This window comes from Saccopteryx bilineata, chromosome 2 (genome assembly GCF_036850765.1).
Source record: "Saccopteryx bilineata isolate mSacBil1 chromosome 2, mSacBil1_pri_phased_curated, whole genome shotgun sequence".
Lineage (NCBI taxonomy): Eukaryota > Metazoa > Chordata > Mammalia > Chiroptera > Emballonuridae > Saccopteryx > Saccopteryx bilineata.
In genome coordinates this window covers 220,986,768-221,001,702 of record NC_089491.1, presented here as the reverse complement: position 1 = coordinate 221,001,702, position 14,935 = coordinate 220,986,768, and the positions used below count along the sequence as shown (strand labels likewise).

Below are 14,935 nucleotides of genomic sequence, written 5' to 3'. Positions count from 1 at the left end.
TCAAGTGAAGCCAGTGACCCCTTGCTCACCAGACAGCGACCTTGAGCTTAGGCCAGCAACCTCACACTCAAGCTGGCAAGCCCATGATCAAGCTAGCAACTTGTGAGTTCAAACCAGGGACCTTAGCATCCCAGGTCAACACTCTATCCACTGTACTTCCACCAATCAGGCAGTAGTAACTTACTTTTATGCCAGGGAAGAAGTCACCATTTAAAGATGAACTAGAAGAGAAAATAACTTCTAGTCCAAAAAATTGTTCAGGTCACACTGTATAAGTAAGGTATATTAGTCCTTATTTCTTTTCTATTTGAAATTGAACATCTGAAAATTAGGATGTGATTAGTCTCAAACACACACACACAAAACTCTTTCATTAACAAAACCCTCCACTCAGGCAACATTACCTTCACTATTTCTTCTTTCCCATTCCCTCCTGAAACTTCTTTGTTCTTTATTCTGTACTCTACATAAAGTCTTCTCAAAGATCACTAATGATTATCTGCTATCAAAGCTTTTTCTCCATTCCTGTTTTCTTGATCTTTGAGTTCTGACATTGTTAGACTCTCTTCTTCAAAAAATGTATAAAGCATTTCCATTTACTGTTCTACTCAATTCTCATGGCCCCACCTTTGAGGTAGACTGAAACAGTATTTGTATGTCTTTTTTGTGGATGGGAAGTCCAAGGATCACAGAATTGAAGACTTAACCCAGAGTCATAGACTAGGAAACTTCAGGAGAGGGACCTGCTCTCAACCTTGGAGCTTCGAGACACCCTTCCTCCTCTGCTCAGGCCTCTGCCTCTGGCCCCGGCAAGCCAGCCTTGGCTGGGCTGCATTCTCCATGTCCCCAGTCAATTGTTCTGCTTTGTCACTTCTTTTAGAATGAGTCCCACACCTCTGCCTATCACTTGAACTCCAAGTTTCTCATCTCTATGACTTTTTACATAATTCCATTTAAATATATGTTTGTCTTTACTGTTACCACAACCTGACCATGTCCCACACCAAACTCATCTTCCATATTAACTAAATCCCTTTCTAAATTGTGACTATTAATTATACCTGGATCAGACTACAGTAAATTTTAGATTATTGGGTTTGATATATGTGAATCAAATGTTTTCTGACATCCTTCAAGATATGATGTGGTCATTTGACCATTCAATTCTATCAACAGCTGAAAATCAAAAATTTAGATTACATACATTTCTTGTTAAAATTGTTATGTAAGCTTTGATTAATGAAAGAGAACAGCCCTACCATCTCCTGTGGAAGGGCTGACTTCTTTGTTCTATTGAACCTTCTGAAGGACAAGTTTCAAGTCAATAATGTTTGAGAATTATTTTAAATTTTTATTTATTGATTTTAGTGAGAAAAGAAGAGAAAGAGAGAGACAGGAACACTGATCTGTTCCTGTATGTGCCCAGACAGGGATCGAACCAGCAACCTTTGCACTTCAGGACAATGCTCTAACCAACCAAGCTATCTGGTCAGGGTGAGAGTATTTTGTGTGTTTTTTTTTGTTTTGTTTTGTTTTTTTTCTGAAGCTGGAAACAGGGAGAGACAGTCAGACAGACTCCCGCATGCGCCCGACCGGGATCCACCAGGCACGCCCACCAGGGGCAACGCTCTGCCCACCAGGGGGCGATGCTCTGCTCACCAGGGGGCGATGCTCTGCTCACCAGGGGGCGATGCTCTGCCCATCCTGGGCGTCGCCATGTTGCGACCAGAGCCACTCTAGCGCCTGAGGCAGAGGCCACAGAGCCATCCCCAGCGCCCGGGCCATCTTTGCTCCAATGGAGCCTTGGCTGCGGGAGGGGAAGAGAGAGACAGAGAGGAAGGCGCAGCGGAGGGGTGGAGAAGCAAATGGGCGCTTCTTCTGTGTGCCCTGGCCAGGAATCGAACCCGGGTCCTCCGCACGCTAGGCCAATGCTCTACCGCTGAGCCAACCGGCCAGGGCGAGAGTATTTTGTTTTTTAAAAAGACAAATACGCATTGCTGTACTAACAGTCTGAACACTGGGCTAATCTTTGTAAATAAAGAACTATATTAAATATTTTGCTTTTCAATCAAGTGTTTATCATCATTATTCATGTATTAAAATGTAGCTTACTATAATCATATAGTACTATTACTAGAATCATATATACAGTACTCTTTCAATGCCACATATTTAATAGGAATGCTGAAGACTAAGCTTTCACAGCAAACCTCTCATCCTTTCTGTGCATATAACCTAAATACATAAAACCAAATACCAAATATTCTGTGATACAACCAAATTCCAAACAATACTTTTCATCTCTGTCTGAGATGTTTACAGCTGCATACAAACTGAAGTCTTTCATTCACTCATTTGAAATGTATTCTGAGCACCTTTGTGTATTAGAGGTGCTTTGGAGCCATCTATGAACCAAAGACTCCTACCTGCCTCTTGGAGCTTTCCTTCCAGACACAATAAACACCACATGGAATAGCCAGGGAAACTACGCACTATGTCAGGAGGAGACTGGAGGATAAAACGGAGCCAAGTATGGGTAGGAGAGGGAGGTACACAGCCCTAAATGAAAGGAAAATGATGCTTAAACTAACTTAAGAAAAACCATTGAGTGCGGAGGACCCGGGTTCGATTCCCGGCCAGGGCACACAGGAGAAGCGCCCATTTGCTTCTCCACCCCTCCGCCGTGCCTTCCTCTCTGTCTCTCTCTTCCCCTCCCGCAGCCAAGGCTCCATTGGAGCAAAGATGGCCCGGGCGCTGGGGATGGCTCTGTGGCCTCTGCCCCAGGTGCTAGAGTGGCTCTGGTCGCAACATGGCGACACCCAGGAGGGTCGCAACATGGCGACGCCCAGGATGGGCAGAGCATCACCCCCTGGTGGGCAGAGCGTCGCCCCCTGGTGGGCGTGCCGGGTGGATCCCGGTCGGGCGCATGCGGGAGTCTGTCTGACTGTCTCTCCCTGTTTCCAGCTTCAGAAAAATGCAAAAAAAAAAAAAGAAAAAAAGAAAAACCATTGAAGGTGCTAGAGTAATACAAAATTTGAGAAAAAGCTAAACAACCAAAGCTCTTAGAAAGGATGGGGTCAAGCCAACTATAAACAATAGAATTCCTTTTTGCATCTCGTGTTAACACTTGTGACTTGATGTCAGTGACTGATATTTCAGAGGTACTCTGATCGCAGGTAAACTACATATATATTAGGTATACCTAATAGTTCCATGGGCCAGAGAGGATAAAATGCTCTTCTTCACCCGACCCAGACAGAAAACTCCTAGAGGAAGCCTCTGGACCAGCTCAGCTCCCACGTCCATCACTGAGATCATCACTGCAGCACTGCTGGGTCCTACACTGACCAGTGGCCAGCGTAGAAGGCCTACTCCAGGGGAAGGAACAGGAGCATACTGAGCAGACCAGGGCAACAACCCCACAGACACTAAGTCAGGACTAACATTCTCAGCCCACAGTCCAACTTGGGGACTTGCGCTCAGTCTAAGGTGGCTGAATGACCTAAGGGTTCCATCCAGGTTGTATGCAAGACAGGAAGAGTCTTCAGTCAATGTTGGCCAGAGGTGTGTAGCCACTAATTGCTTGCAGACTGTAGCAAAGAGAACTCAAGGCTTGGTAAAGGTGGCATGGATTCAGAAGACAGGCAAAAATGGGGGTACTAACAGCTGTTGAGGTGGGGACAGAGGCAAAGGGGGCAAAGATATGGGAAGCTGTGTAGAGTATCTGAGAAAGAGAAGACCAGGGGAAGGAATGCCCATTAATCCAGTGGCTACTGTATGCTCAACAGGCCTATGCGGAGCACCCAACCAACATGATGACCTCCATAATCCCTATTCTACAGATGAGGATAGCGAGCATGAGAGAAAGTCAGCATCTTGCTAAAATCCTACAGTTATTAAAGAGCATAATTCAGATCTGACCACAGGGCTGTCAGCTTCATACCTAAGCTCACCCGGCACTGGTTTGGGAGTAAGTAGAATGCGTAGTGTGGGAAGTCTGAGTGTGGGTGCTGGGAGTCAGACAAGAGAACTTAGACTGAGACTTATAAATACTCATGTTCTTGAGCAAAGAGACACTTAGAATATGAGTAGATGGGAGTGAGAACAGAGAGAAGGGAAAACAGCTAAGAAGCTGACTTGGTCATCTAGGTACGAGGTGTCAAGGGAGGACAGAGCACTATAAGAGCTTTCATTCTTTTCAATTGTGATAAAAAAAAATATATGTATATATATATTTACCATCTTAATTTTTAAGTATACGGCACAGTATTAGTAACCATATGCACACTATTGTACAACAGATCTCCAGAACATTTTTATCTTGTATGGTAAATGCTATATCCATTGAACAAAAACTCTCCATTTCTTCCCTCCCCTCCGCCCAGCTGCTGGCAACCACCACTCTACTTTGTTTCTGAGTTTGATTACTTTAGATACTGTACATAAGTGGAATCATACAGTATTTGTCTTGTGTCTGGCTTACTTCACTGAGCATAATGTCCTCAGGTTCATCCACATTGTAGCATGTGTCAGAATGTCCTTTTCTAAGGCTGAATTATTAATAATCCATTGTATGGATGAACCACATTTCCTTTATTCATTCATCTATCAATGGACATTTAGGTTGCTTCCTTATCTTGGCTATTGTGGATAAGGCTACAATGAACATGGGTTTGAGAATATCTCTTCAAGACCATGTTTTCAATTCTTTTGGATAAATACCCAGAAATGGGATAAGAGCTTTCATTATTACTAGAAGTCTATCAAACAACAGTTTCAATATAGAGTACCTCTGAAACATCAGCCTTACCTATGTGTCACACTCAAACATGGCAAGGTGGCCTCTACCAATATCTATGGATTGGAGTGTGATTTTATTCCAGCTTTAAGAACTTCCTTTCTTGTAAAGAAGGTTTGCTAGAAATAACATCTCTCAGTCTTTGTTTATCCAGGAACCTATTTTGCCTTCATTTCTGAAGAACAGTGTGGCTGGACACAGAATTCTTAGTGGGCAGTCTCATCTTTCAGAACTTAGAAAATATCATAGCAACAAGCTGTTAATCTTCTTGTGGTTCCCTGTACAAGCTTTCCTCTTGCTGATTTCAAGATATTCTCTGTCTTAAGTTTTAACAGTTTATCTATAATGTGTCTAGATGTAGATCTCTTTAGTTTATCCTATTGTGAGTCTACTATATTTCTTGAATGTATAGACTGTTTTCAATTAAAGTTAGGAGTTTTAAGACCAGGGGTCCCCAAACTTTTTACACAGGGGGCCAGTTCGCTGTCCCTCAGATCATTGGAGGGCCGGACTATAAAAAAACTATGAACAAATCCCTATGCACACTGCACATACCTTATTTTAAAGTAAAAAAACAAAACAGGAACAAATACAATATTTAAAATAAAGAACAAGTAAATTTAAATCAACAAACTGACCAGTATTTCAATGGGAACTATGGGCCTGCTTTTGGCTAATGAGATGGTCAATGTCCGGTTCCATATTTGTCACTGCTAGCCGTAACAAGTGATATGATGCACTTTCGGAGCCATGACGCATGCGTCCCGCCGCACCAGAAGTAGTACTATATGTGAGCGACGCCTCGCTTTGGTCTTGAGACTTGTTTGGAGGTTCTAGCAGGGGAGCGCAGCTACTCGTATACCCTTGACCGAAGAACGGTCCTCTCCTCTAGCGGGGAAGGTCGTCCTCTTCAACTGAGCGCACAGCTTCGGGAGGGACGCACATGAAGCGGTGAGGGAGGAAGGGGACACCCACCTAGCCAGCCAGATCAGCCGAATCAACCCGGGTGATCAATTGGGTGACAGATGTCGCAGCCAGATCGCCCTCACATCTGCCGCACTTTGGTCTTTCACTGACCACCAATGAAAGAGGTGCCCCTTCCAGAAGTGCGGCAGGGGCCGGATAAATGGCTTCAGGGGGTCGCATGTGGCCTGCAGGCCGTAGTTTGGGGACCCTTGTTTAAGACATTATCTCTTCAAATACTTTTCTGTTCCTTTCTCTCTTGCATTTCCTTTAGGGACTCTTATTAGGCATATATTGATATGCTTGATAATGTCCCACAGATATCTGAGCTTTGATAATTTTTCTTCATTTTCTATTTCTGTTCTTGGGCCTGAATAATACCTATCTAGCTTTAAATTTGCTGAATCTTCCTGCTGCCAGCTCAAACCTGCTGTTTAACTACCTAGTGAAATCTATTAATTTATACTTTTTTCTTTATTATTTTCTTTCTTATATGTTATTTGGGTTGTTTCACTTTTTTTAAAAAATGTTCTTATAGTAGGGGTTTAATCTGTTTTCTTTCTTCTTTTTTAATATATTCATTCAAATTAATAAAATTTCTACTAAATATTGATTTAGATGCATTATTCTGTTAAAAATATCTGATTTCTATTATGATTTATTTTAATAATGGGTTAATTTACACATATGGGATTTTACCAATTCTCTCTTTTTCTAAAGAGTTTATTTATTGATTTTACAGAGAGAGGAAAGAGAGGGGGCCAGAAAGAAGTAACGACTCATAGTTGCTTCACTTTAGTTGTTCACTGCTTGCTTGTTGTATGTGCCTTGACCAGGCAAGCCCAGAGTTTCAAACCCGTGACCTTGGCATTTCAGTTTGACATTCTATCTACTGTACCACCACAGGCCAGGCTCTTTTTATTACCAATTTCCAGCTTCACTGTATTGTGGTTAAAGAAGATATTCCATATGATTCTGATCATCTGAAATTTGTTGAGAGTCTCTTTACAGACCAGAAAATAGTTACTTCTATAAAAGGTTCACGTGTATTTGAAATAAATATAGTTGTAATGTTTTATACATCCAGTAGAGCAAACTGGTTAAGTGTTTTACAAATCATTCATATACTTATTTCATCTCTTTTATCTATCCTTTCTTTTACTTCTTTACACATATTAAATGTCCTTATTTTATATCAGTCTGATTTCTTCTGATGATGAATGTCTGATGATAGAAAGCTGTTATTTCATTAATAATGCTTCCCATTCTTTTTTTGATTTTTAACATGTGAGCTCAAGTTCTTGGAGCCTTACCTGCAAGAATTCTCTAAAAACTTGGTTGGGATCAAAGAATCCTCCAGAAGGGATTTGCATTGTTTTCTAAATGGGAACTGACAAGGTGGTTTAAATTAAAGCTCAGAGCTGCATGAAAACAAGCCTATGCTGATTGATTCTCAGAGATTTTTCAGCACCAAAGGTCTAAACAGGAGATTTTCCTGCAGTTCCCAAGGGTTGGAAGAATATCTTCAGTTTACCTTTATACTGCTGGTAAATACCTCTGGGAATCCTCTACTAGGCTATTCAAGCTGGGGTGGAACCTGGGCTTTGCTTCCTGTCCCCAACCCCTATGACACCATGGAAACTGAAGGTCAAGTCTGACAAATGCCCTAAAAGTGGGATTAGTTCAATTCTTTGTTAACCTCTCTGGCATTCAATTTTCACTTTGCTTTTGTGATCAGGGTACAACTACTTTTTTTTTAACTCAGGGAAACATTTCTTTAGATCTCACCTAGCATGTGTAACAGCGTAGAACCTCCATTTCTTTAACATGAACCTTCTCCTTTTGGTCCATTCACTTCTTTCCTTAATCATTAAGCCCTTAGGACATCAGATTTTGGTCAGCATCTAACTATCTTAAGAGCAAAGCCTCAAGCATGTTGATCACAGAAACAAAGTTTCTGTCAAACTAAAGATAACATCTTGACCTCAGTTTTGTTTTAGTCCCAGGCCCATGAAAACAGAACAACCCTACTGACCACATTCTCATGAAATTAAACAGAATGACAGCATGGTTGATATCAGGACCTGATACAATGATCAAGTACTCCCTACCCTGGTCCCAGCCAATCAGTAGAGCCTACAACCCTAACTCTCTTAATCATCATGATTAATAACTTTTCCTGTATATAATCTGTCCCCACGCAGGCCCTTGGGGAGCTGTTTTAGAATACTAGTTCACCTATAACTCCATTTCCTTAAACCGCTAACTTCTTTGCTGCAAATTCCTGTTCTATTTTGCTTTGATGTACACAGGCAAATAGACTCCTAGAGTCTGATAACACACATTGGCTATTTTCAGTAAGGAGGGTTGATCTGGGATCTATCTCATCATACCCTTGGCTCCCAATTCCTGGCCTTCAAGGTAGAATGTGGGGAGAGTTGTAGGAGGCTTTGACGTTTTCTGAACAAAAGATAATGGATGGCTCCGCCCTGGCTGGTTAGCTGGGCCATCCCAAAACAATAAGGTTGCAGGTTCAATCTCCAGTCTGGGCACATACAGGAAGCAACCAATGAATACACAACTAAGTGAAACAATAAATGAATGTTTCTCTCTCTCTCTCTCAAATCAACAAATTAAAATAAAAAGATAATGGATGGTTCAATACCAGGTGGCAATGGTCAAAGACTGTCAGATTCTGGATATAACTTAAGATAGAGCTATCAGGATTTTCCAACAGATTAGATATGAATGTGAGGAAAAAAGGAGATAAAAATCATTCCAAAGTTTTAAAAGGTTTGAGAAATTAGAAAAAGTAGAGGTGCTATTAACTGAGATTGAGAAGGCCATAGGTAGAGTTTAGTGTGGGGGAAGATGAGGCGTTTAGTCCAAACACTGAGTTTGAAGGTCTATTAGATGTCCATGTGGTGATGTCAAGTAGATACCTGGATATATGAGTCTGGAATTCTGAAGAAAAGTCTGGGCTAGAAATATAAATTTGGCAGAAGTGATCAATATTTCATATGATATACTTAAATAAACCAAATGTAAGATAGTATACAAATGCCTCTATGCCTAGTCAACACTATAAACATGGGTAGGAAATGCAGCACTCTGTTAGTTATCATAACACTAGTTTGGACGAACAGTTACACAACATGTGGCTATCATCGCAATACATCCTGTCCTTATCAGCTATTTGCTAGAGTTCTTTGCCAGTCCTGCAGCTTAAAAAGAATGTGAAGAATCTGGAGAACGCTTAGGAAAAAGCCAGCCACATAGTTGAATAAAGGAAAGGAAAATGATATCCAGCAAAGGTTAAGAGAAACTACTCGATCAGAAATTATTAATAACAGAGAAATCCAGATGCTTGAAAGCAACTTGCCACCTTTAGGTCAAATGAAATAAAAGGAAATGAGCTTTCATTTTGGCATGGAAGACTTAGATTAGAAGTGCAAAGGGAGCCCTGACCAGATAGTCTGTTGGTACAAAGGTTGCTGGTCTAATCTGCTGTCAGGGCACACACAGAAGCAGATCAATGCTTCTGTCTCTCTCTCTCTTCCTTTCCCTTCCTCTCTTGCTAAAATTTACAAATAAATTTTTAAAAATAAGGAAAACTAACACCTATTTCACACCTTCTGTGGCAGGTGTTGGCCCAGGAACTACTGAATTTTAATAAACATAAGGACCTTTGAGGTAGAAATCCACACTTAACATACATTTCAGGAAAAGGGACCTGAAAAGGGACCAATTACTTAGGTAAATTCCAAGTAAGAGAGCTGCAATTCCAAGCTGGTTCTAATAAATTCAAAGTTCATGTCCTTCAAAATACACTGAATTTCCTAATAAGAAAATTGATAAAAGTAAGAGTTGATTACTGAGAAAATTAATAAAATTGTTTCTCTTATATCTTTTTAAATTAGAAGAGATTCTTGTTTGTCCGGAACAAGCCAGTTTTCAAATTTTGTCCTAGTCCTAAACAGTTACATCTGGAATTCTGAAGGCAATCACACCAGCACCAAGCACTAGCACATATCATTTTTCAGGAACTATTTTTGTTCCTATTTTCCTATAGGAAAAAACATATTCACCTTCCTAAAATATACAAATTCTATAACAAATATAAATATTTTTTGTAGTTTTTTTTAAAATTTTTTTAAATTTTTTTATTTTATTTATTCATTTTAGAAAGGAGAGAGAGAGGGAGAGAGAGAGAGACAGAGAGAGAGAAGGGGGAGGAGCAGGAAGCATCAACTCCCATATGTGCCTTAACCAGGCAAGCCCAGGGTTTTGAACCGGCAATCTCAGCATTTCCAGGTCAACGCTTTATCTACTGCGCCACCACAGGTCAGGCACAAATATAAATTTTTAAGTTAATTCCATATACAATTCAGTGGTCAAACATCCAGGGCTTGATAAACCATGATTCTGTTTGTGATAACAAATAACTCTAAAGATATCAAGTAAGATGACTTTGAAAAAGAATTATGAGGGTTTAAGCTGTGCTCTCTATGTAAAAACAAACAAACAATCAAACAAAAAAAAACCCAGTAATTGTCTTCATGGGAAAAAAGTCTGCTACCTCGTGGCAAAAAGTTACTCCACCCCCACTGTACATGACCAAGTTAAGCAGGAACAGTCCACCTGATCAAAGAGCACCAGATCTGGTGAATGTCAGGAACAGACACTCTTGGGATGTTTGCTACACAGGGAGCTGCACAAATTACAATAAAACTCGTAATAATCTTCACACAGCCCAGGAAAATTTCTAGAGTATGACAGCTCGAAGGGACCCTAGAGAACATTTAGCCTGCGGCCCTCTTTTTATGAGAAAGTAAACAACTCACAGAAGGTGCTAAGGATCTCTGGCTGCAAGCTGAAACAGAGGGGCATATGGTCTCAGGACATCTATCTCAGAGGTCAAGCCCAGCTGGACCTAGAGGCAAGTACAGCTGAGATTACCAAGAACTAAGGCTCCCACCCTGAGGCACTTCCTAAGGAGAAGCAGCCCAGTACAGGGGGTAGGAGATGGGACTTGGAGCCCCACTGCCGGGGTTCTACCTAGTAGCTGTATAACCTTAAGCGAATTACTTCACTTCTATGTGCCTTAGTTTCTTTGTATATAAAACAGAAATCATAATATTTGCTTTATAAGGGTATTAGAGAAATGAATCTGTGAATATATGTAAAGCACTAAAAATAGTGACTAGCACTCAAAAAGTAGTAGGTATTCACAAGTGTGGAGGAAGAAACAGAAAAAGGAAAGAAGATTAAGAAGTATAAATTTCCACCTGACCAGGCGGTGACGCAGTGGATAGAGCGACAGATTGGGATGCCGAGGACCCAGGTTCGAGACCCCAAGGTCGCCAGCTTGAGTGCAGGCTTATCTGGTTTGAGCATAAGCTCACCAGCTTGGACCCAAGTTGCTGGCTCCAGCAAGGGGTCTCTCATTCTGCTGAAGGCCCGCGGTCAAGGCACATATGAGAAAGCAATCAATGAACAACTAAGGTGTCCACAACACGCAACGAAAAACTAATGATTGATGCTTCTCATTTCTCCGTTCCTGCCTGTCTGTCCCTGTCTATCTCTCTCTCTGATCTCTGTTTCTGTAAAAAAAAAAAAAAAAAAGAAGTATAAATTCCCAGTTATGAAGTAAGTGATGGGGATGTAAGGTACAGCATGAGGAACAGGATCATAACATTATATTAACTAAGAATGGTGACAAATGAGTACTAAGACTTATTGTGGTAACCACTTTGTAAGATATATATAAATCTTGAATCACTGTGTTGTACATCTGAAACTACTATAACACTGTATGTCAATTATAACAAAATAATTTTTTTAAAAGAAAGAACAAAAAATTAATGAGTATTCTTATTTAATTATTCTCTCCCTCTTACCAGCCCTGTGCCCTTCAAACTGGCATCATCTGCTTGCACATGGCTCATGATTATCAGCCTGGAGAGTTACCTTATAGATCAAGTCCAAGAACCACTTCTGATTCTATGGGTCTCTTAGTATGGGTTTTTTAGTTCATATTCTCAAGAGAAAAAACTGTTTGGTCAAATACTCAAACTTGGTGAGTAGGAGTTATCCTGAAATATAGACATAGACCCCTAGCTTGCCCTTAAACTATGGAAAGTCTGGGGTTTTACACTACTTATTAGCTACCATTTTTTGGCCTTTTGGCCAGTATCAAGTGTACACTATTTGTAAGCTAACAGTAAGCATGCTATAGTTTCTTGGATGCTGGCACGTGACATGAGACTTTTGAGTACAAGACAAAAAATTGATTACACACCAGTAACAGCCATTTCCAGAGGATCAGCCTTTGTGTTGGTTCAGTGAGACCCAATTTCACAGGGCCATACATATACCTTGTGCTTTGTCACAGAAGAGGAACTTCAAGCTCAGGGAGCCCAAATCTTTCATAATGGGTAGTAGCCTGCTTCACCTCTACCCGAGGGGAACATTATCCTTATTGCATGGATGTGAGCAACCTTACCCTTTGCTCTGGAGAGAGACAGTATCTCTATCTTCTAAGGTGTTCACCACACAAGTATACTTGAAAGGACAGCTGGGAACAAAAGAGATCTGTTCCTCTGCTCTTAAGACATAAAGATACATAAGACCCCTGCTTCCCAACGCATCTAAATAAATGGACATATGTGCTGTGTTCATGGACTGGAAGAGTCAACATTGCTAAACTGTCAACTCTCCCCAAAATTAACTGTCAATTCAACACAACCTCAATAGTATATTTTTTTGTAGAAAGTGACAAGTTGATTCTCATATCCATAGAGAACTTAGAAAAAGACTTAGAAACAGCCCAAACAAGTTTGAAAAGTAAGAATGAAGTTGGAAGATTTATACTACTTAACTTTAATATTTACTATAAAGTATGGTATTGGCATGATGACACAAAAATGGATCAGTGGAACAGAACAGAGTTCAAGCCTACACCCTCACACAATGTTGTCATCTGATTTTCAAACAAGGCAATCCAGTGGAGAAGAGTCTTCAAAACAAACGATGTCAGATCCACTAGAGAGCCATATGCAAAGAAAAAAAAAAAAAACCCACAGAAGTAGCTTTGACTCATTACTGCTGTCACAAATAACTCAAAATGGATCATAGATCGAAATGTAAGATGCAAAACTATAAAACTACTAGAATAAAATGCATTTAAAAAATCTTTGTGATTCTGAGTTAGACAAAGATTTGTATACCAAAGACATGATTCATTAAAAAAATAACTTAAACTTCATCAAAATTTAGAACTTTAGTTCTTCAAAGATGCTCTTAAGAGAATGAAAAGACAAGCAACAGATCAAGAAAATATTTGCAAACTACACATCTGACAAAGGATTGGTACACAGACTGTATAAAGAACTCTTTAGGCTCAGTAATAAGGAAAAGAACAGGTTTGGTTTTTTTTTCTAAATGATCAAAAGGACAGACACTTCTTCAGAGAAGAAATATGAATAGCAAATAAGCACATGAAAATTTACTCAGTATCATTAGTCACAACAAAAATGCAAATTAAGACCACAGTGAGATACTGATATACCCATACTAGAATGTCTAAAATTAAACAGAATGACCACATCATGAACTGACGAAGTTATGCAGCAGTCAGAAGGCTCACACACTGCTGGGGAAAGAGTAAAATGGTACAACCACTTTATAAAACTGTTTGACAGATTCATAAAAACTAACACACACCTTCCACATGACCTACATATTCCATTTCTGGGTATCTACCCAAGAGAAATAAAAGCATATGTCCAAGCAAAGACATACAAAATGTTCATAACAGCTTTATTTATAACAGCCAAAACCTGGAGACAAGCCAAATGCCCATCAACAGCTGAATAAATAACCAATTGTAGTATATCTGCATAACAGAATACTATTTAGCATGGTTGGATCTCAAAATAATTCTCCTGAGAGAAAGCAGCTAGGCAAAAAGTAACGTGAAGTGTATGAATCGATTTATGTAAAACTGAAGAAAACAGAAACCAATTGAGAGTGCAGAGTGGGGGAGGGGCTGGGAAGGGGGAGCACAAGATCCCTCTCGGGGCAGTTGGTATGCTTACTGTCTTGATTGTGGTGATGACCTTACAGGCATACATTTATGTCAAAACCTATCAGTTATTTGCCTTAACTGTGTGTAGTTGATTGCACATCAATTATAACTGAAAATACCTGTGACAAAAATATGAACATCTGCCACCAAGTGGAACTGAAACTCAAACATAAAAATTTACCTTATTAGAAAAAAAAATGTTATTTTGGACACTTGCATGAAATACATACTAAATCCATAGTGTTAAAAATTATGATTAATAGGTTTATACAATGATGTAGGTTAATTAGTGGTGAAGGAGAAGAGGAAGCGAGAGACAGTAGGAATATATTTATTTCAAAGAAAACAAAAAGAACACATATATATTGCACATAATTATGTATATTATAGTGTGTGTGTGTGTGTGTGTGTGTGTGTGTGTGTATAAGATCTTCAGAGTTGGAGTATCTTTCAGATTTCCTTCTCCTCACATTCCTCAATGCTGGAACTTCTCCTTTACCTGATATTCAGAGGCACAGACAACACCCATAGTGCTGGACTGTTCTCAGAGGAAGGGGCAGGTTATTGACATATACCAGCTGTTTCATAATCTTTTCTATGTGTCACAGAATCATAACTAAATTGAAAGCAATGCTGCAGAAACTGAACTAGAAATATCTTGGCACACTACTGAGGTTTCTATCATTTGAAATCTTTTGAAGAGATGGTAACACCTTGAGACAGTCAGTCTTAATCTCTAATCTGTGACAATCTCCCTCAGCCACAGAGGACAGGTATGTAAACTGTATGTAACATACAGGTAACCCCCTCCTTACCACTCAGAAGCCACCACAGCAAAGGGATGAATCCTGGGCTCTCGCTGATGTACTTCAAGCCTTTCAAATTGATGCTCACATTGTACAGGGACATCAGCATTAACCTGAATGCAAAGAGAGGGTAGTGAAGTACAGTAAGTCCCAGAGTTACAAACATCCGACTCTCATACAACTCATACTTACGAACTGAGCGCCATAAGGGCAATTGGTAACCAACTGCAGTTGGACATCAGTGAAAATGATATCATAGAGTTACTTGACCTAATGGCA

The 14,935-nt window shown here is 40.0% G+C and overlaps 1 protein-coding gene across 4 annotated transcripts in view; it reads right to left on the bottom strand.

Moving 5' to 3' along the window:
* Positions 1–14,935, bottom strand: part of HSF2BP (heat shock transcription factor 2 binding protein) — a 105,958-nt gene that overhangs the window by 30,446 nt on the left and 60,577 nt on the right. For all 4 annotated transcript variants that reach the window (XM_066259265.1, XM_066259266.1, XM_066259269.1 and 1 more), the window contains one exon: positions 14,666–14,769. In XM_066259265.1, the coding sequence (XP_066115362.1) occupies positions 14,666–14,769 (104 nt within the window). The remainder of the gene's footprint in view (positions 1–14,665; positions 14,770–14,935) is intronic.